Genomic DNA, 21,361 nt, shown 5'->3' with positions numbered 1-21,361 from the left:
AAAACCACCCCATGACGGTGGCCTCGTGTGTGCCCCGCATTTCACTCGTCAAGGACCACCCATCCGGGTCGTCCAGGTGCATGCATCTGAGTAGATCAGACGATGCGGAGAGCCCCCGAGAGAGCCTTATGGCACGCCAATGCGGAACAGATGGCTCGACGCAGATGGCGCAAGGGCGCGCACCACACATCCCGACTGCAGCGTCTGAACCAGCCGACAGGTGCGAAGATGCCAACAGGCGAGTCCAGCTAGGCCATCGCACTTGGGTGCAGGCGCGACGCGAGCCGCCGCGTGACTGTGGTCCCATGCACACTTGCGGTCCACCCGTCATGGACCGCCAAGCCAGGTCGCCCGGGTCTGAGCAGTCCAGGCAGATCAAATATCTCGCATCACCCTCGAGTGGACCTCGCGTCAAGCCAGCTGGAAACGGAAGACGAAGGGCCTCTTTGCCATCGTAGAGCCCACGCTAACATCCTTTATAAGAGTAAAGCCCTATCGGACATCTCCAAATACACAACAAATTGCGATAGGTTTTCACTCCTCTTATTGTTCGTGTTGCCATGCTAATCTACTCCATCCCAAACGTAGGCATGCACCAACGACTTAGAGAGCAGGTCCCCGGAACATCTTGCACTTGTGATCCTGTACTAGAAGAGGGCAAATTAGGTTTTAGAAAGCGCTACATGCGAGTGTTCACATTCGTGGGTCACTTTCCTTCCAAGTTAGGTGGGGACGCATCACACATTTGCTTCGACTAGTCTTCGACAACATTGTCGACAATAACATTACCTCGTCAGCAACCACAACTATTTTCATCTACAAGAGATTACGTATTTCGATCTACTCCCTAATTATGGTTGCTGCTACATGTACAATGTTGTTCAATCCATCTAGTATGCTAGAGGTATACATGGTAATAGTTACTTTAATCATGATTTATATTGTAGAATTAATCATGAAATTGTCTAATATTCCCAGTAGTATTCACATGTATCCAATACAACTAAAAGGACATAGTCCTATTGTATTGTCTCTGCTAGCAGTCTTCAGTCTTCGATCAAACTTGGATATGCTCTTCCTTGATCACTTATCTCTTTTCAAAGTTAAATAGCTTGATTGAGAGTCCGAAAAGGAAAGCAAAGAGAACAGCAAATAAGACGACCACATTAGCGACTACCCACAAGAATTCCTGATGGTACCCAAAGTAGCTTTCTACAAAATCGGATACTCGCACTCCATTATCAAACTCTTCTATTACATCTCCAAACTGTGAAGTGACCAGACCATTGAGTGTCCACGCAATAGGGTTGAGCCAATAGTACCATCTCCACCATATTGGGATTCTCTGTAGAGCAAGGTAGCCAGTTCACATAGTATCACTTTTTGAATAAGAGTTTGAATAATATTTGGAAAAGAAGGATAAAATTTTGTTTATTGGTTAGAAGGGGAAGTATACAAAGTTAAAACATTGAGAGCAACTAGTATACTTACAGTTCTTGGTATAATAAATCCCGAGAAAAGGTTCCAGAGAGCATAGAACGCCGCAGAAGCAATAGAGGCAACATTGTAGTTTGAGGTCAGGCCCATCGTCATCATTCCATAAAATGTGAAGTAAGCTAGAGTGAAGTACATGAAGAACAGGTACCAAAAGAACTTGGCAACTGTCCACTCAAACCCAATCATAGCATATACTAGAATACCATATATTAAGGACTGGACAAGGATATATGGAAGTTCTATTACAACCTGCAAAGGGAAGGATGTTAGTTCTTATTGTTTTTTACCGTTGCTTTCCACTTAGATATTTGTTAAATATCTATAACATCTTTTCTAGCTGTAATTCAATATTATCTTCCTTTCACCGAAAAGGCTTTTCGCCCCGCCTTATATGTAAAGCAAATTACCACCACGTACAATAATTAGTTCAAGTATGGTATCAACCCACTCCAGAACACAAGAAGAAGAAGAAAAAAAATACATGCTTGCATTCATATATGATGCTATACATGAAAATGCGACGCATTTTGTTCGTTAAACTCCATAGTCTTGTTTTTATTTGCCCTATAAAATAACTTATGACATTCTGGTTCAATAGGAATGATAGAGTACTCATATCAACAAGGTGTGACTTCTTTTCCGAAAGTCCATCCTCAAGGAACCTCAAAGTTAAGCGTGCTTGTCTTAGAGCAATTTAAGGATGCGTGACCGACTGGAAAGTTGACCCCTTGGAGCAATCTAAGGATTGGTGACCGATTGAAAAGTTTATCCCAGATGCATATGAGCGAGGAAAAAATGCAAAGAAAAGACTAATGTTGGTATACGGGACCAGTCTAGATCCCAGGTGTAACAACCAAAAATTGGTGTGGGGCCAGTCTAGATCCCAGGTGCAACAGCCAAAAATCGGCGGGTGAACCGATGAGTTTGGTCGAGACATTACATAACTACATATGAAAGTTAATGCAAAGAAACTTTACCTGTCCCAACGCATATGGCAAAGGTGAGTACATGCGAGCCGCACTTTCCCTGTAAAAGATTGTGCGCTCAACAGCCACAACCGGCTGAACTGAGGTAGAGTTCTGCACCCCCATGAACAGAATTGTGGAATACATGGAACCCATGGCGTTGAATAAGTCTTGTTGATTGTGTCTGCACGAGTAAAGGTGGAAACTATAATTAGTCTCCTTAACAAGTATTACCTCCGTACCGAATTAATCTTGACAAATCTAAGACAACTAATATGGGATGGAGGGAGTATCATATACACAATCATGTACTTGCTTTAATTTGTTATATATGATGTTACCTTTTTCTGCCAATACCCCAGAATATTGTCCCAAACAACAGTGCAAGTACTATAGTATAGATGTACTTCACAACAGTATATGGAGGGTTTCTCCAGTATGACAGACTTTGCTTCCACAGGCAAGCAAAACTCTGTGTGATGAAGGTTTGTGAGTATTGGGTTGGAAAGGATAGGTCGCTTGACCCTTCAGGAGGTGTGCTTAGCTCCTCTATTAATTTTTTGTTCCTCCTGAGATGCAACAAAACCGATAATATTAGTGCACATTGTAAACAACTATTTTGTCAATTGTCTTTGTCACACATATAGGAACTTCGGTTGCAGAAGATCAAATTGACACACGAGTATTATCATGCTTTTACAATGGGTGATCTATGATTTCAATATATTTTAAGTCATGCATATTTGTTCAAATATATTAATTATTTCTCTTTTTTGAAATATAAGATCTCATGGCTTAAATCAAAATTGTATTATGGCTATAGTTTTTCAGCATGACATTATTAAGTTATTAATGAAACAAGAAAAGTACCGATATAATTCAGAATTCTTGTATACATGACTGAAGTTAATCCCGGTTATATGTTCTTGTGTTGTACTGGTAACTTCCAGCATCCATGTTGCAGGATTATGGCCGTCTTTAATCTTTCTGATATTTTGAATAGCCTGCGTAGAACCAAAGCAGTTCAGTAACTTTGTTTAGTATGACACTTCATATGTAAACATAGACTAATTTATGTTTCCTTTCGTCACCTCTAAATATCGGATCAATTCACATGAGTGCCGACCTAGTGGGCCTACATAAATCTCTTCACCTCCTCGTTTCATCAGGAAGAGCTGCAAAGACACACAAACCATCATGTATTAAAACGGTTCAGAAACATTACGAATTGCTCATATGTTGCTTTAGTTTTTTACCCTTTAATATGTGTACACACTCTATTTAGTACCTCATCAAAAGACTCGAATATGTCGATGCTCGGTTGGTGAATGGTGCAAACAACAGTCCTTCCTGTATCTACAGTGTTCCTTATTGCTCTCATGACAATGGCTGCTGCCCGTGCATCCAGTCCAGATGTTGGTTCGTCCATGAAAATAATAGAAGGGTTAGCAACTAGCTCCACTGCTATTGTTAGCCTTTTCCTCTGCTCAGTTGACAATCCACTCACACCAGGTAATCCAACCAATGCATGTTTTAAGGGGTTAAGTTCCACTAGCTCCATGACCTCATCAATGAACATCTGCACACGGTTTCATGTGTTAAAGTAGATAGTAGATATGGTCTCCCTTACCAAGATATGACTAATACGTAAATGTGATCGACAAGCACTTCCAAATATCTTTCTCAGACATTTCGACTTAAATTCTATTGTCATCCATTTTTCACTTTACATGGCATTACCTTATAATATCAGTTGACAATTCTTTGTACTGAACCTTGTCAGTAGATAATATGAGTCTTCTCGATTAATCATGTTTCATATACTTTTCTAATATATGTACTTCTATACTATGAAAAAAATCAAAGAAAGTAAATTTTTGTTCTTTGCAAACCTTTCTTGTTGAGGACTCAACATTGGCAGGTAATCGGAGCCATGCAGAGAATGCAAGTGATTCATACACAGTCACATTTGGTGAATGGATGTCGTTCTGCTCACAGTAACCTGATACACGAGCAAAAGTTTCTTGCTTCTTTGGATATCCAGATATTGTAATGTTGCCCTCTATGTATCCACTGGTCTTCCGTCCAACCAACACATCCATCAGTGTTGTCTTGCCGGCACCACTGACACCCATAAGAGCTGTGAGTACTCCTGGCCTAAATGAACCACTGACACCTTTCAGTAATTCCAATCGTCTCTCCGTCACACCTTGTGCTTTGATTTCCTACAATTTATGTCATATAAAGTAATGATGTGTGATGTTTTTACTCATGTATGTTCTACATATTGGACATATGAGTATAACCGTATCCTAAGAAGTTCCATAAAGAAAATACCTCTGGCATGTCTATGCTGTATTTTATATCATCGAATGTGACAGAGAGAGGTACAAAATGCAGGACCATTCCTTTCTTGCCTGGACTAGAATTCATAGTTGTGTGGTTGGAATTTGATTTATCATTGCTCCCGTCCATAGTATCTGGTAGGCAGATGCAAGTGTTATGATTTTGAATTACACCTCAACTATCAGATTAGGAAGTCACGTTATTGAGTTTTTCTAGCTGTCCATTTTTATCTTATATCTCCCTTAGATTGATTAATATAGAACCAATAAGTACCTCTCGATGCCATTGTACTGTTGTTAACCCATCCTCTCGATGATGCTTCTAAAAGTTCACCAATGAGATTAGCTTGTTTTATCTTCAATGTTTCTTCAGATACTGTTGGCTGGTTGTTGTCAAATGCTGCAGATAGGAGAATGTATGACATTGTTTGAAAAATTGCAAGTTAGCTATCTATTTGCATTCTAAATAAAATTTATTTTGGACTCACGGTCGAGGAATGTGAGGCAAACACTGTAGAGGATATTAAATAGCAGCACATATCCGAGTAAGGCACCAGCACCAATCCAGTACCACTTTGTATCAGGAAAAATCCCTCGAGATTCCAGAACTAGTCTTCCAAGTGGTCCTTTGAAACCGGGGATTGTCTGTAGTATATCATTAACAATATGCTTTAGCCATACATATTTAGAGATATGATTGTTTATCCTTCCACAGAAGTCTATTTACCTTGTTCCAGCTATGACCTAGGAACTCATTCACCGATAGGGCATTTTGTGCATACATCAGGGGTGATATCCAGTATCCCCATATCCACAAATTCTTCACATTGTCTGTTAAATCATACGAATATTTTCATTTAATTTATGATTCACCGATAACACATCCAATGCGGGCAAACATAACTAAACTCCGGAAATTCTTTCTAAGTTTTCTCAGTTTTTTTCACTGGGCTAACCCCTTTCCAAGTTTTCTCAGCTGGACACTTCAAACATCTTTTTAGGACTTCAGCTTAGCCACATACCTCTTGCCATGACGAATCCACCTGTGAGCATAAAATTTAACATGCAGAAGGAAGCGATGGTGTTTGCAATAACATGATGCCTTGCAAGGCCAGCAACGAAGCGGAAGAGTCCAGAAAATGCCTCGTTCACTAAGAAGAGCAGTAGGAGTTGTCTAAAAAATCTGTAGCATTGCATTGTTTTTATTAGCTTGTGCAACACATTAAAAAGATCATCATGCCCTTTATTACAAAGGGGTATGGGTAATCTCAACCGTTGATGTGTACAGGGGGTGTACCGAAGCAAAAGTGTTAAAAACCATTGATCTTAAAATTACCACCTACCTTTGTATGTTGGGATCAAATCCAATACCATAGTATGTTATCCCAACCCAAATTGTTGCATTGAGCAAGGAGAGGGGGGTCTTAATGATCCATGATGTCAACGAGTATGTCCATGCTGGAAAGAAGAGAAAATCCCGTTGCTTGAAATAAATCGGGAGCTTTACAGTAGTTAGACCTACTTCTGCAAACCCATTGAACATTATCATCAAGATCCCAAAGAAGATAGCGCCCATGTATATCCCTCCATCTGTTACCGAGTCTCGATGCATATTGATGCGCAGAAATACGGTCATTGCAATGATTGCCAAGAGTGTCAACTAAAGAAAAAGGAGAAATAATAAGATAATGTACGTTATGTTCTTCTATACTTTTCTAGGAATACCAAAGAAATCATTTAGTGTTGAACTTCTGTAGATTTTGATTTTAGAATCATCACCTGAGTTGCCTTGAATATATACACAAATGAATTCCTCTTCATGAGCAATATCTCTCTGTTGATATTAGCTTTGAGTAGTTCCTTCATGCTGGCGCCGTATTGTGATTTTTTCAGAGCTGCGGGATGACTTTTGTCCTTGTCAAATGGCACAGCTAACTCACTCCTTATAGCTTGACCAACATGGAAAGATTGAAATGCCTCCGCAAACTCCTTGACTGGAACAAATCTGTATGTCTCATCATTGTTTATCCAGTATTGTCCTTGATCTTTTATTGATGTAACCTATAAATTTCCAGTTATAGTTAGTCAAACTTTAACATGTTAGCCATTTATGATCTCGCTATTACAAAAATCCTAAGTTTTCCGCGATGCAAAAAAAAATCACAACTTATGACAATTTTCTAGAAATATTGCAGCTTGCCATATTTTGCTAAAGACGCAAACTGTAAGAAATATAAAAATATGTTGATCCATTTATTTCACTTGTGAGCACACATTCTGCATTATGAAAATTCCTGGAAATTTAAAGTTTTATATTTTGAAGGTCATTCATGATAATGCACTTTAAAATAGACCCATAATCCGGGAAAACTCATACAACAAGTCGATTACACTCACTTCTTGCAGGAAGTCAGCTACGCCTTTTCGCTTGGGACATTTGAATCCCATTATTTCAAAGAACTCGAGAACATATTGTCGAGGGCCATTATAGACAACATGACCATCTGAAAGGAGAATTATATCATCAAACAATTCATATGTCTCTGGTGCAGGTTGTAGCAAGGCAATGACTGCTGTTCCACCAATAATGTGGATTGTTTGTCGGATGGAGTTCACAATCTGGAAGGTTGTCGAGCTATCAAGTCCGGTTGATATCTCGTCCATGAAAAGGGCTCGTCCGGGTGTGACGAGCATCTCAGCTGCACAACCATGTCGTAGAATGGGTGAGTTTGATTGTATAGGAGTACAAAGTAATTTAGTTATGTAATAACACATAAGCATCTTGTAAGTTTCTTATTTTCAGACTATATGTACCTGTGGTTACTCTCTTTTTTTGCCCTCCTGATATGCCTCGCAACATATTGTTTCCTATCATTATATCGGCACAGATATCCAACCCTAAGACCTTCAATAATTCAAACGAGTGAAATTAAAGAATTAGTAGTGTGATCACTTTTCATTTCTTAGAAATTTTTGTGAAATTAAATAAAGGAACTTGGTATCATTCTTATTATAATTATGTAATTCAATGTAAATTACAACTGAGCTATAAATAACTAACTGATTCGCATGCACCTTTAGTATGTGATTTGTGACCACCTCAGCTTTTTGATCTCCTGTTGCAACAGCCTAGATAAGAAAAATGAAAGATTGATATGCATCAAACTTTACATTTAAACGTACCATGTCTCAACCATTGAATTAAGTGAACTAGTGAAGTGAACTAGCTATGAGAAATTGGATTGTGTGTTAGCTAGTGTTGAGTTGGAGCAAAAAAATTCTCTTGTAGCGGTACACGCCTGGCAAAGGATACTTTCTCATCACACACCACTTCTTTTGGACTCCAGTGAGGTCCGCTAACATAGGGAACAAAGCAACTTTCTCTTTTGAGCTATTGTGGTTAGAGAGGGAATGCTTCATTCAGATGGCGGCCAAAGAATGAGCAAAATAAACACGTGGTGGAATTAATGTAGGGAGGTGACAAATTAAAATCCGGCATATTAGACAATTCTTACGAGGAATGGCTAAGAATTCTGGCCGTGCTTATAAAAAAGAAAAAAGAAAGGTTCCTTCAACTTATTTTTTTGAAAGGAAAGCGGTAGGGGAAGCCCCCCACAGCGAGTTTTTTTTAAATAATAAGAACCCAAATTCATGCCCGTGAGGACTTGAACCTGGGTGGCTGGGTTGTACATCCACTCCACTAGCCAAGTGAGCTAGGCTCACTTCCCTGGTTCCTTCAACTTATTGATGTTTTAGATATTAAGGCTGAATGAACCAACCTCATACCGACATAATGTGTTGCCAAACACGAGGCTGAGGTGAACATTGGCAAATTCACGAGAGAAGAATAAACCAAATGACCCGACCGTGCCAAAGTGAGGTACGTTAGGGAAGGTGCCAATAATACTAAATTCTTCCATTTGATCGTGAGCGACAAACACCCCAAAAAGAAAACTGTCCAATTAGTGCAAGACAAGGGGATGATTGTGGGGCAGGAAAATCTCAAATCTTTTCTCTAATTATTATATAAGGCTATTTGGCTCCTTAGTGTCCACCTTCGTGTTGATGGATGAGGACATTACTCATGATATTCCACAACTTGCACCGGAAGAGAACGTGGTTTTCGCAACGCCTTTTATGGGAAAGAAGATGCTTTAAGCCACCTCACAAATGAAGAGCAATAAAGCGCCATGACTAGATGAGTTCTCGATGGAATTCTACCAGAAATGTTGGGGGACTATAAAAGGATAACGTATGGCATTGTTTGTGGATTTATCTAATGGGTAGTTTTGACTGTTTATGCTCAACCTTGATACCATCATGTTGTTGCCAAAGAAGGAGGACGCCATGCGGATTGAACAATTTTGTCGGATTTGTCTGCTCAATGTTAGTTTTTTTTTACCAAAGTGGGTATAAATACTAATTGCAATAGCGCACATTGTGGTCTCTCTACTCAAATTTTATTCATGCCCTGGATGACATATACTAGAAGGGGTGGTAGTCCTACATGAGAAAATTCATGAGTTACACTCGAAGAAACTTGACAGAGTTATCTTCAAAGTGGACTTTGAGAAAGCCTATGATAAAGTCAAATGTTCTATGTTTCAACAAGCTCTGCGCATGAAGGATTTTGATACAACCTCACGATAGCAAGTGCAGAAGTTTATTCGGGCTCAGCATTGGGGTGAAAGTAAATGACTACATAGCTCATTACTTTCAAGCCCGGGAGGGGTTGTTAAAAAGGGATCCTATATCTCCAATTCTTTTCAACATTGTTGTCCATGTTGGAGGTCCTCGTAGCAAGGGCTAAGGAGGGTGGTCTCATCCCGTATTTGGGTGATGGGGCGTCTCCATCCTCCAGTATGCGGATGAAACTATTGTTTTTATAGAGTACAATATGGACACAGTCGTAAATATGAAACTGATATTTTCCCTCTTTGAGCAATTATATGGGCTTAAAATTAGCTTCTGATACGTCTCCAACGTATCTATAATTTATGAAGTATTCATGCCATGTTTACTATTGTTTTATATGATTTTGGTATGATTTGATTAGAACTAACCCGGACTGACGCTGTTTTCAGCAGAACTACCGTGGTGTTGTTTTTGTGCAGAAATAAAAGTTCTCGGAATGCGCTGAAAATCAACGGAGAATTTTTCTGGAAAATATAAAAAATACTGGAACGAAGAGTTACCGGAGGGGAGGCCCATGGGCCCCACGAGGGTGGAGGGCGCGCACCCCCCCTAGGGCGCGCCCTGTGCCTCGTGGACTTCCCGTGGGGCCCCCTGACTTGTTCTCGACGCCAACCTCTCCTATAAGTACCCAAACCTCCAGAAAATAACCTAGATCGGAAATTCCGCCGCCGCAAGCCTCTCTAGCCACGAGAAATCAATCTAGGCCCTCTCTGGCACCCTGCCGGAGGGGGCCATCATCACCGGAGGCCATGGAGGAGGATCCCGGAGGGGCCATCGTCGCCATGAAGGCCAAGGACCAGAGGGAGAACCTCTCCCCATCTAGCTGGGAGGCCATGGAGGAGGAAGCACAAGGGGGAGAACCTCTCCTCCTCTCTCTCGGTGGCGCCGGAGTGCCATCGGGAGGGGAATCATCGCCGCGGTGATCATCTTCATCAACATCACCATCCTCATCTCTTTTACGCGGTCCACTCTCCCGCACCCCGTTGTAATCCCTACTTGAACATGGTGCTTTATGCCACATATTATGATCCAATGATGTGTTGCCATCCTATGATGTTTTGAGTAGATATCCTTTGTCTTTGGGTTGATTGATGATCTAGATTGGTATGAGTTGTATGTTTTATTTTCGTGATGTCCTATTGTGCCCTCCGTGTCGCGCAAGCGTGAGGGATTCCCGTTGTAGGGTGTTGCAATACGTTCATGATTCGCTTATAGTGGGTTGCTTGAGTGACAGAAGCATAAACCCGAGTAAGGGGGTTGTTGCGTATGGGATAAAGGGGACTTGATATATTAATGCTATGGTTGGGTTTTACCTTAATGATCTTTAGTAGTTGCAGATGCTTGCTAGAGTTCCAATCATAAGTGCATATGATCCAAGAAGAGAAAGTATGTTAGCTTATGCCTCTCCCTCATATGAAATTGCAATGACGACTACCGGTCTTGTTAACGATTTCCTAGGATAATTCCGCACACCCACCCATCATTATTCCACACTCGCTATTTATAATATTTAGTAATATATTCTAACTTTATGATAACAACACCTACTTTTATATTTTAGCTCTCCGATATCATGCAAAGTTATCCTCGTCATACGCACAACATAGTTTTATTCTTGTTTCTAGTTGGAAGCAAACGTTCGGTATACGTAGAGTCGTATCAGTGGCAGATAGGACTTGAGAGAATATTGATCTTACATTTAGCTCCTTGTGGGTTCGACACTCCATACTTATCACTTCCACCTTTGGGAATTGCTACGATGATTCCCTGCACTTGGGGATTATCAGCTTCCACAAGAGTGAAGTCTTCTATTTTGGACGTGCCAAATAATAGAAGAATCACTATAAGAAACTATATGCGCGGTTGGTAGGTTCTATTTCGGTACCTCAGAATACCCATTCATTTTCTGAAACTTACAAACAAACAGTCAAAGTGTATTGAGGATAGGTTTGAAAAGAAGCGCAATTATTGGAAACTAAAACTCATGGCCTTTTCTTCTGGTTAACCTTTAAAAACAAAGAGTGGAAGTGTATTGAGGACGATTAATTCTAGTTAACTCTGTGCTCAAGAGTTTACCTATTTACATGCTCTCGTACTGTGAAATACCAAAGGGGTATGAAAAGACTTGATTTTTATCGCTGCAGATTCTTCTGTTAGATTGATGAATATAAAAACAAAGTACCACTCCTATGTAGGCCAAAACACCAAGGGGGGCTAGAAATTGCACACCTTGAAGTTAAGAACAAATACTTACCTAGCAAGTGGCTATATAAGCTTCTAATAGAGGAAGATGGTGTGTGGTTAAAGTTGCTACACAACAAATATCTTCACTCAAAGACTTTGCCTCAAGTAAAGGCGCAATCGACAAACTCACCATTATGGAAAGGCTTGTTAAGGATCAAGTCTACATTCTTTTGTAGAGGCAATTTTATTGTGGGTGATGGATGTACCACGAGATTCTAGGAAGATACATGGCTGGAACATACACCTTTGGCCTTGCAATACCCAAACCTATATAATATTGTGCAACGGAAAGAGGTTTTTGTTAATACATTATTAGGTACAACCTCATTGAGTGTCTAGTTTCTTCATTCTTTGATCGGGGATAAATGGATTTCATGGCTCCATTTACTAAGATGGTTGATGTAAGTCAACTTAAGTAACAAACCGAATTCTTTTGATGCCGGTTGCGTTCTTCTGGAGTCCTCTTGGTACGATCTATGTATGCGGATCTCATAAATACCGGCCCCATGTTTCGTAGGACATATATTTGGAAAATGAAGGTACTGCTCAAGAATAAGATAATCATGTCGGTTTTGTATGGAGGGGCTATCCTAACGAAGGATAATTTTGGAAAACATGTGTGACAAGAAAGTAAAAAAATGTTACTTTCTTCATCAAAAGGAAACAAATCAACATCTATTTATTTCTTGTATATTCACCAACCTTCTTTGACGTATGATTCTTTTAGCTTTCAACCTACTAGTATATAGAATTTGTTCGGCAACTGGTTGGAAGGGGTTCGTCCTAAGTTTAAAGCACACATCATGTGGGAGTGTGCACTTTTCTCTCGGATTATGGAGGTGCCATAATGACCGTGCTTTTAATAGAACAAAGATACCAACTTATTTGTAGGTCACCTCATACGGCCCTTACTTCAGCGTGCGGAAGCGCATGAGCATATGGAGTTTCGATTCAACCGATGGGAGATGGTTGCACTGGACATATTCAACCGATTTGGATGGCGTTTCATTAATACGCTATGTGTGTAGGCATGTTTCTTATTATAAGTCGGCTGTGGCATTTATCCCCCGGATGTTTCATAACGTACTGGATGATATAATTTGTTCTTTGTTTATTTCAGTAAATATGGCTGTGTGCATAGTAATGATGTAGATGTCGTGGGGTTAAACCTCCTTTTTACGAAAAAAAACTGATTTAAAATGTAGTAACAACTGTAGTACCTTCATGTAGATATCTATTTCTGGGTCTGGTTTGATGTGTTCTTCCTTCTCTCTCCTGGATAGCTCCATTAGCAGATCTGATCATTCAGTACAAAATTTGATATAAGTTACTCAATGCGATATGTTTCTGTGATGAGTCTTGAGGTTTCCATGTTACTTGGTCTTTACCAAAACGGTGACCAATTCCCTGACATTTTGCAGAGAAGTTGACAGTCTCACGGACAGTCAGTTCGGCCATATGCATATCATGTTGGCTGACATAAGCGGCTGATCTCCGTGGCACAAACTCATCCATAGTATGCCCATTGTAAGTTAAGTCCCCTGACATCTTTTGCGATTGCAATGTTTCCTCGTGTTAGTAGCTTGATGAAAATGAGAAGAACCAAAAGTAAATGTGATGCACCTTAAGACTTGAAGGCAGAGTTCCGGCCAAGGCCAAAAGCAATGAGGTCTTCCCGGCTCCAGGGGGGCCCAAAAGCAAGGTCATCCTAAAAATGGAAGGGATAAGGTTGAATGTGATGGAGATGATTTGCCAAGTGCACAGCATGTCTAGAAGTTACCTGTGGGGCTTGATGATTCCGCTGACATTGTGAAGGATTGGTATTTTCTGCTTCCTGTTTGGTGTTAGGTGAAGAGCATTTGCCACGCCCTGTTTGAAGACGATCACCAGCATGTAAGCACACATGTACCCAAATACGCTCTTATATTACGGGCGGAGGGAGTACAATACAAAGCCCCCGCTCCTAAATGTAAGACGTTTCGAACTGCAAAAACGTCTCACATTTAGGAATAGAGGTAATACCTTTTTTGAAGTAGTACTCTTGTGGGAGCTCTTGTGTTTGACGTACCTCCAGTATGTTGGCATAGGTGTTGAGGATGGTGGGCAGGCCCCTGCTCCCAACGTGCGCCTGTGCCTCCACGTTGAGGTTCTCGTATCTCACCTCGATCGTCGGCAGCTGAATCCCAACTCTGCACGCGACCAACAAAGGACATCACAAGTGAAGGAATGAACCAATTAATCGAGATTGTCCATGACGTACCGGTCGAGGCGGTCCTTGAACTTGGAGAGGAAGCGCTCGTGGTCATCGCCGACCCAGGCGACGAGCTGCAGCAGCGCGTGCTTCTCCTGGGCGCTCAGCTTCTCCAAGTTCACCTCCTTGAGCCCCTCCCCCGGCATGGCCAGCACCGCCGTCCGGGCGCGGTCGTAGGTGGGCAGCTTCTCCAGCGCCGCCCACCGCAGTGCCTCCTCCTCGTCATAGTCCGGCGACGACCGAGAGAACAGGCTGCGCCCGAACGCGTGTGTCTCGCCGAGGTCGTCCATCTAGTTATCTTATGTGACGCGCTCGCCCTCGCCGCCGCCGCCAACGGCAACGCGCGCGGCGAAAGAAAACCCGACAGGCTAGGGGAGATCGTGCCCTCGTGCGTGCGTACAGGGTGGGTGCTTTCTTTCTCGGCGCTAGAAATGAGATTACACGGGAGGCACAGATCGTTACTAATATAGAGGTGGTGGAGGAGAGGATGCAGAAGAAGCTAATGTACCCCTTGACGTCGCGGTCTACGGGAAACGGCCGAGAGTGCTGGGACGAATTTGTTTTGTGCGGGGCCGCCAACTCCTGTGCTAGGGTGGATTAATGAGCTGTTTGAGGCAGATCTTGGCAGATTTGATCTAAAAAAATCAAAAATAAAATGAGCGCTGTCCAATGGCATCTTGCGTAGCATCATCACCTTCATTATTGGATAAAATAATGCAATATAGGACGGCCGGTTTTGATTAACTCTGTCCTCTCACAAATATGATTCTCTATATATTCTCTTTTTTCCAACTCCCAAAAAGGGTTCTGCAAAGACTGGACTATTTTAGATCTAGTTTATTTCGGTAAAAAGACAATGAAAAGAAAAAAAAATGTTGACCAAATGGGGCATGGCTTGTAGGACGAAAGACCAAGGTGGCCTTGGAATTCATGACCTGCAGGTCAAGAATGAGGCCCTACTTAGTAAATGGTTGTTCAAAATTCTTAATGAGGATGGTATTTGGCAAACCATGTTGCGCAAAAGTATCTAGACCAAAAGGTTGTGTCTCAGGCATATTGAAAACCTGGCGACTAGCACTTTTGAGATGGCCTAATAGCGGCAAAGGAACATATATTTTACTTTGGGTCTTTTGCAATAAAGGACGGGTCGAAGATTTGTTTCTGGAAAGACATCTGGCTAGGCAATGTCTAGTCTTGTACATCATTGCTCGCGGTAAAAATAATACTATTGTGTAGATGCTCAGTTCATCCCTGCTGAATATTTCTTTTATCTTGGCTGAATTCGATTAACCTGGCGCAAGGTCGGGATGTGTCTCACTGGAACCTTATTACATCAAGCTCTTTAACAGTAGACTCTATGTACCATACGCTCACGCATTCAGACGTACCGGTGAGTAATACTAATAACCCAAAAAATTGGAAGTCTAAGATTCCATTAAAAACGAAAATCTTCATGTGGTATCTTTGTAGGCTAGTTGTACTAACAAAAGACAACCTCGCACGATGAAATTGGCGAGGGAGTAAGAAGTTTTGTTTTTATACTCATCACGAGACAATCGAACACATTTTTAGCAATGCAAGTTTCCTCGTTTTACATGGCCAGTCATTCAAATACATCAAATTTGTATTCGTCCACAAGTGTTGTCAATATTTTTGATGATTAGTTGGATGGTATTCTAAATTGGTTCAAAATGGAAATAAGGGTGGGAGCATACACCTTACTTTGGTCCGTTTGACTATATAGAAATGATTTGATTTTTAATGATAAAAATGCTCTCTACTGTAGGTTATTTTTCATCGTACGCACTCACTTCATATGTGGTCTATACTATAACAAACAGAGTACCGATCGTTGTTCAAGATAGTGTCTACGCGGTTGGAGTAGATAGCTACGGAGGTTTCTCCCCAACATGAGTGGCAGCATAACCTACGGATTCATCCACCACCGCTTTCGACACGACATAGTGTCGGTTCATAGGACTCTATTATTGCCGATTTGTCAGTTCTGTTTACTTTTTTATCAGACTTTTGATGATTGGTTGTGCGCAGAGACTGAGTGTTACTTATAATGCTTTGTATCTGCTTGATATGATAACCCACAAGTATAGGGGATCGCAATAGTTTTCGAGGGTAGAGTATTCAACCCAAATTTATTGATTCGACACAAGGGGAGCCAAAAAATATTTGCAAGTATTAGCACCTGAGTTGTCAATTCAACCACACCTGAAGAACTAAATATCCGCAGCAAAGTGATCAGTAGCACAGTAATATGATAGTTTGATAGCAATGGTAACAGTAGCAATAGTAACCGTAATAGTAGCAATAGTAGTTTTTAGTGATTGTAACAGCATCAGTAACGATAGTAACTTAGTAAGAACCAATATGAGAGAAACGTAGGCATTGAATCAGTGATGGATAATTATGTTGGATGTCATTCATCATGTAACAGTCATAACCTAGAGCGGTACATAATAGCTCCAATTCATCAATGTAATGTAGGCATGTATTCCGTATATAGTCATACGTGCTTATGATAAGAACTTGCATGACATCTTTTATCCTACCCTCCCGTGACAGCGGGATCCATAAGGAAATCTAAGGGATATTAAGGCATCCTTTTAATGGAGAACGGGAATAAAGCATTAGCACGTAGTGCATACATGAACTCCTTAAATTACGGTAATCACCAGAAAGAATCCCAATTATTGTCACCTTGTGGTATGCGGATCATAACACGTAATAGGTGCATACAACTTGCAAGATCGGATCAAGAACTCAAATATATTCATGAAAACATAGAGGGTTCATATCTGAAATCATGGCACGTGGGCCCTAGTGACAAGCATTAAGCATAGCAATATCAATCTCAGAATATAGTGGATACAGGCCTAACAAAACTGACTCAATTACATGAAAAATCTCATCCAATCCACCACCGTCCAGCAAGCCTATGAAGGAATTACTTACTCCGGATGGTGAGCATCATGGAATTATTGATGGAGGATGGTTGATGATGACGACGTCGTCGAATCCCCTCTTCGGAGCTTCGAACGGACTCCAGATCAGCTCTCTTGGTGAAGAACATGAGGTGGCGACGGCTCCATATCGTAAAACGCGATGATTCTTTCTCTCTAATTTTTTTCTGGACGGATAGGTACTTATGGAGTTGGAGTTAGGGTTGCCGGAGCTGCCGGGGGCCCACAATCCTGCCAGACGCGCCCTAGGGGATGGGCACGCCCCCTGCGCTTGTGGCGCTTGGGTGACACCCCTTTGGTAATTCTCTTCGCCGGTATTTTTTATATATATTCTGAAAATAATCTTCGTGAAGTTTCAACCCAATCTGAGAACTTTTATTTTTGCACGAAAATAACACCATAGCAATTAGGGGTGGGCATAAAAACCGACAAACCGAAGACCGAACCGAAGCTGAAACCGAATAAACCGAATTTTCGGTTTTTTCTATGGTCACAGAAAAATTCAGTTTTCATGTGCACTAACCGAACATATATTGCTCGGTTCGATTTGTATCCCGGTTAACCAAATAAACACCGAATAACTTGAGTCACTGTATATAGCAGCGCAAAGCGAGGCGCAGGCGCACATCCAACTTCTCCCGTGAATCGCGCCGTCGTCGCTAGCGATCAGCGCGCCGCGCGCGTGTGAGTCGTGCGACGGTGTGCATGCAATGATGGCTAGGCCCATCTTCACGTGGGCTTTTTGGTGAAAGATCTGCTCGTACGTGATTAGCGGCATGAGTCTGACCAGCGGACTAGGGAAACCTTGTACGTTTAGTACCACCTCGCCCAAGGGAGGAGATGACACAGAGATTTTCTGCTATATAAGAGGTGCCGCCGGTGCATTTTAAGTACAGCTCTTCGAACGTTGGTTCGTTCGGTATAAAACCGAAACCATACCGAATTATCGGTTAGCTATTTTTATGCACAATTTTTGGTTTCTATTTTTACTAACTGAATTTGAAAAAAAATCGAATGGTAAAAACCGAATTTTTGGTTTAAACTGAACGCCCACCCCTGATGACAATTTTGCTAAAAACAACGTCAGTCTGGGTTAATTCCATTCAAATCATGCAAATTTGAGTCCAAAACAAGAGCAAAAGTGTTTGAAAAAGTAGATACATTTGGGAAGTATCATGATGCTACATTTTGAGATAATAAATGTGCCCTTTATCGAAAAAATATCCATATATATGCACAACTCTCATGGCGGCTACTCTCCAGTATTATTTAGTACCTCTTATTTATTTATTTTGAACCGGGCTATTCCCCTTTCAGTTAAAGCATAATGGAAATACATAGTTCATCCAAACAGAGTTGTCCAAAAGACGAGAAAGTGAAAAGCGAGTTCAAAGCATCGCTGGGAAACCCAGTGTGAGCGCTCGCAATCAAACACTCACCATGGGGCTAAAACCTAATGACACATGACTATCCTAATTAACATACAAACCATAGCTCACATGAGCAAGCCAGACATAGTTCAGACGATCAACAAACTCCAACATCTATGGCTGCTTGCATCACTTGATGCAGAGGCTTAGGATAATTCTCCTTTTCAAAGAAAAAACAAACTCAAAAATGTAGATATAAAACACAACCAGTATTGAGGCCCAACTGACTTCCATACGAACCAACAACATCATTCCCACGGATCTAGTTGGATGATGAAGTGCCATCCTATGCAGCAGCGCCGAACCTCATCATGTTCCTTGCATTCTCTTTCAGCATCATTGTGCGCCACTTCAAATCTTCACTATACTCGCACTTTTGCATCCCTGGACAATACAACATTGAAACACAGCATGCAAAAACCACTACAAAGGGTGTTTTAGGAAGTTTGAACTCACAGGTTGCCCTGTTGCGACAATTCCAAATAGCCCACCGTATTGCTGCTAGGCAAACCGCATAAAATTTCTCCCCATCATGAAAAAGGTGAAACACCAAGCATACAATTTCCAAATGTTATTGGGACATAGATCCGTGCCGAACAAAGAACCAATAATACGCCACACCACCCTAGCAACCAAAGAGGGAAAATAAATGTTACTAACTTTCTCTATCTCCACAAAAGGGGCATTTAGGATTACCCTTCCAGTTCCTGCTACTCCTAATATCGCCGGTTAGTAATATGTCCTAGAACAGTTGCCATAAGAAATCTGAATTTTTAAAGGGATTTTAGCCCTCCAAATCCGTCTATAATCACAACTAGCCAAGTTATTTTCTAGCATTTCCTAAACAGATTTTGTAGTGAAGATTGATTAGAACCAAGAGACCATTTAACATTGTCATCAGCAGAAGAGGTACACATGCTTCTGGCTAATAAAAGAACTTCATTGCATTCATCATTTAATTTAGGAGTTAATCTTCTTATCAAAAAGAATTACCATCCATGGTCAAACATTTGCCGAATGTGCACTCTTGGAAATTGCAGATATTGAACAACTATGAAAATTTGTTACTCAAAGGATATCATTAGCAATGGGGGTCCTTCCATGGTCTACCAACGTTACCAGAGTGAATCTCAACTTTCCTTCCAGCCTTATACGAACCTTTTAACTTTATAAGGATGGCCTTCCAACATGGTGAGCCCTTGAATTTCTCTTTCATAGAGGCAACCATAGCTCTTTAAAAATATTTAGCTTTAATAATATCTTGCCAAAGGCCCTTATATTTTTTTTCCAATTTCCACTGGTGAGAAATCTCACATTCTGTTTGTGCAAATCCACTTCACCAAATAATAACGTTTAAAACATATGGAACGCTGTTATGTACATGAAAATGGTTTGTTTAACTGCTCAGTGTGGCAGCCACATACCTGCACACAACTTGTGTTGATTTATTAGATTCTATGAATTACCAATTGTCATCTCATATCCTAATGTAATTAGTCATTAACTGAAGTTTTTTAGTTCCTAATGGCGACACTTGGGCGGATGACGACGCTTCTTTTTGGGTCCAGTCTTTCGGGCCCAATCCTCCTTAAGCTCGTCCATCTAGATGGATTAGATGGAGCTCCAGCGTCGATTCCTGCCAGTCGGTGTCAAAACCGACGGATCTCGGGTAGGGGGTCCCGAACTGTGCATCTAAGGTCGAAGGTAACAGGAGACGGGGGACACAATGTTTACCCAGGCTTGGGCCCTCTTGATGGAGGTAATACCCTACTTCCTGCTTGATTGATCTTAATGAATATGAGGATTCAAAGAGTCGATCTACCACGAGATCATAATAGCTAAACCCTAGATGTCTAGCCTGTATGATTGTGATTCTTTCTACGGACTAAACCCTCCGGTTTATATAGACACCGGAGGGGCCTAGGGTTGTACAAAGTCGGTTTACAGAGGAAGGAATCATCATATCCGAACGCCAGGCTTGCCTTCCACGCCAAGGAGAGCCCCATCCGGACACGGGAGGAAGTCTTCTGTCTTGTATCTTCACGGCCCATTAGTCCGGCCCACGTCACATAGCCTGGACGCCCGAGGACCCCTTAATCCAGGACTCCCTCGGTAGCCCCCCGAACCAGGCTTCAATGACGATGTGTCCGGCGTGCTAATTGTCTTCGGCATTGCAAGGCGAGTTCCTCCTCCGATTACTTCAAAGCACCTGACCCGAAGAGCTATACTCGGCTTGTGATTTAATGTCATACACTTTAGCTTCTGCGCCTCCATTGCTTCTGCCTCCATGTGTCGAGCGAATACAAAAGGTCAGGGTATTTTTTGCACATAACACCTTGGCCATGTAAGAAAGGCATCTATTTAAAGGGATTGGATCTCAGATCCCATTCCACACCAAGCGGAAAATCCTTAGAGCTTGCCAGGGGAAACCATTCAACACATGGCTAGCGCCCTCAGTTCTTTCTCCTGCCCTCATGGCTCCGAAAAAGGCGATTGGGAGGGATGTTCCGTATCCCACGACCAGCTGCACTAGTGCAGAACCGGGCTATAGCACCGGTTTGTAAGGGCCTTTAGTGCCGGTTCTGTAACCGGCACTAAAGGGTGGGGGACTAAAGGTCCCCCCCTTAGTACCGGTTATGCACAAACCACCGCTAAAGGGCCACCACGTGGCACGAGCCTGCGCCGGGGGCGGGGAGACCTTTAGTACCGGTTGGTAACATCAACCAGTACTAAAAGGTTTGGGGGGTTTTGGGTTCAGGGTTTCTTTTTCCTTTAATTTTGTGTTTTCCATTTAATTCTTGTTCGTTTGCTGGTATTTTACGATACTACATATTGTACACGTTATGCATATATATATATATATATATATATATATATATAGAATTTCTCGTAGAACCGATCATATATATATATATATATATATATATATATATATATATCATCGAATGTCTCGCACCAC

General features: G+C 41.5%; 1 protein-coding gene across 1 annotated transcript; it reads right to left on the bottom strand.

The window, feature by feature from the left end:
- Positions 1-875: 875 nt before the first annotated feature.
- On the bottom strand, positions 876-14,864 carry LOC109758828 (ABC transporter G family member 53-like). Its single transcript, XM_020317694.3, has 24 exons — positions 14,007-14,864; positions 13,815-13,935; positions 13,527-13,615; positions 13,370-13,454; positions 13,135-13,294; positions 12,967-13,043; positions 7,883-7,936; positions 7,622-7,712; positions 7,205-7,506; positions 6,587-6,868; positions 6,151-6,467; positions 5,830-5,990; positions 5,535-5,638; positions 5,296-5,452; positions 5,082-5,207; positions 4,800-4,942; positions 4,355-4,687; positions 3,751-4,041; positions 3,554-3,637; positions 3,333-3,466; positions 2,804-3,031; positions 2,475-2,646; positions 1,492-1,746; positions 876-1,345 (listed from the first exon to the last, which is right to left on the bottom strand). Exons 1-24 carry the CDS (start codon positions 14,285-14,287, stop codon positions 1,088-1,090), a joined length of 4,305 nt encoding a protein of 1,434 aa, XP_020173283.1. The 5' UTR covers positions 14,288-14,864; the 3' UTR covers positions 876-1,087.
- Positions 14,865-21,361: the final 6,497 nt, after the last annotated feature.

This window comes from Aegilops tauschii, chromosome 2 (genome assembly GCF_002575655.3).
Source record: "Aegilops tauschii subsp. strangulata cultivar AL8/78 chromosome 2, Aet v6.0, whole genome shotgun sequence".
Classification (NCBI taxonomy): Eukaryota; Viridiplantae; Streptophyta; class Magnoliopsida; order Poales; family Poaceae; genus Aegilops; species Aegilops tauschii.
The sequence above is the reverse complement of the archived record's forward strand: the minus strand, read 5'-3'. Positions and strand labels throughout refer to the sequence as shown.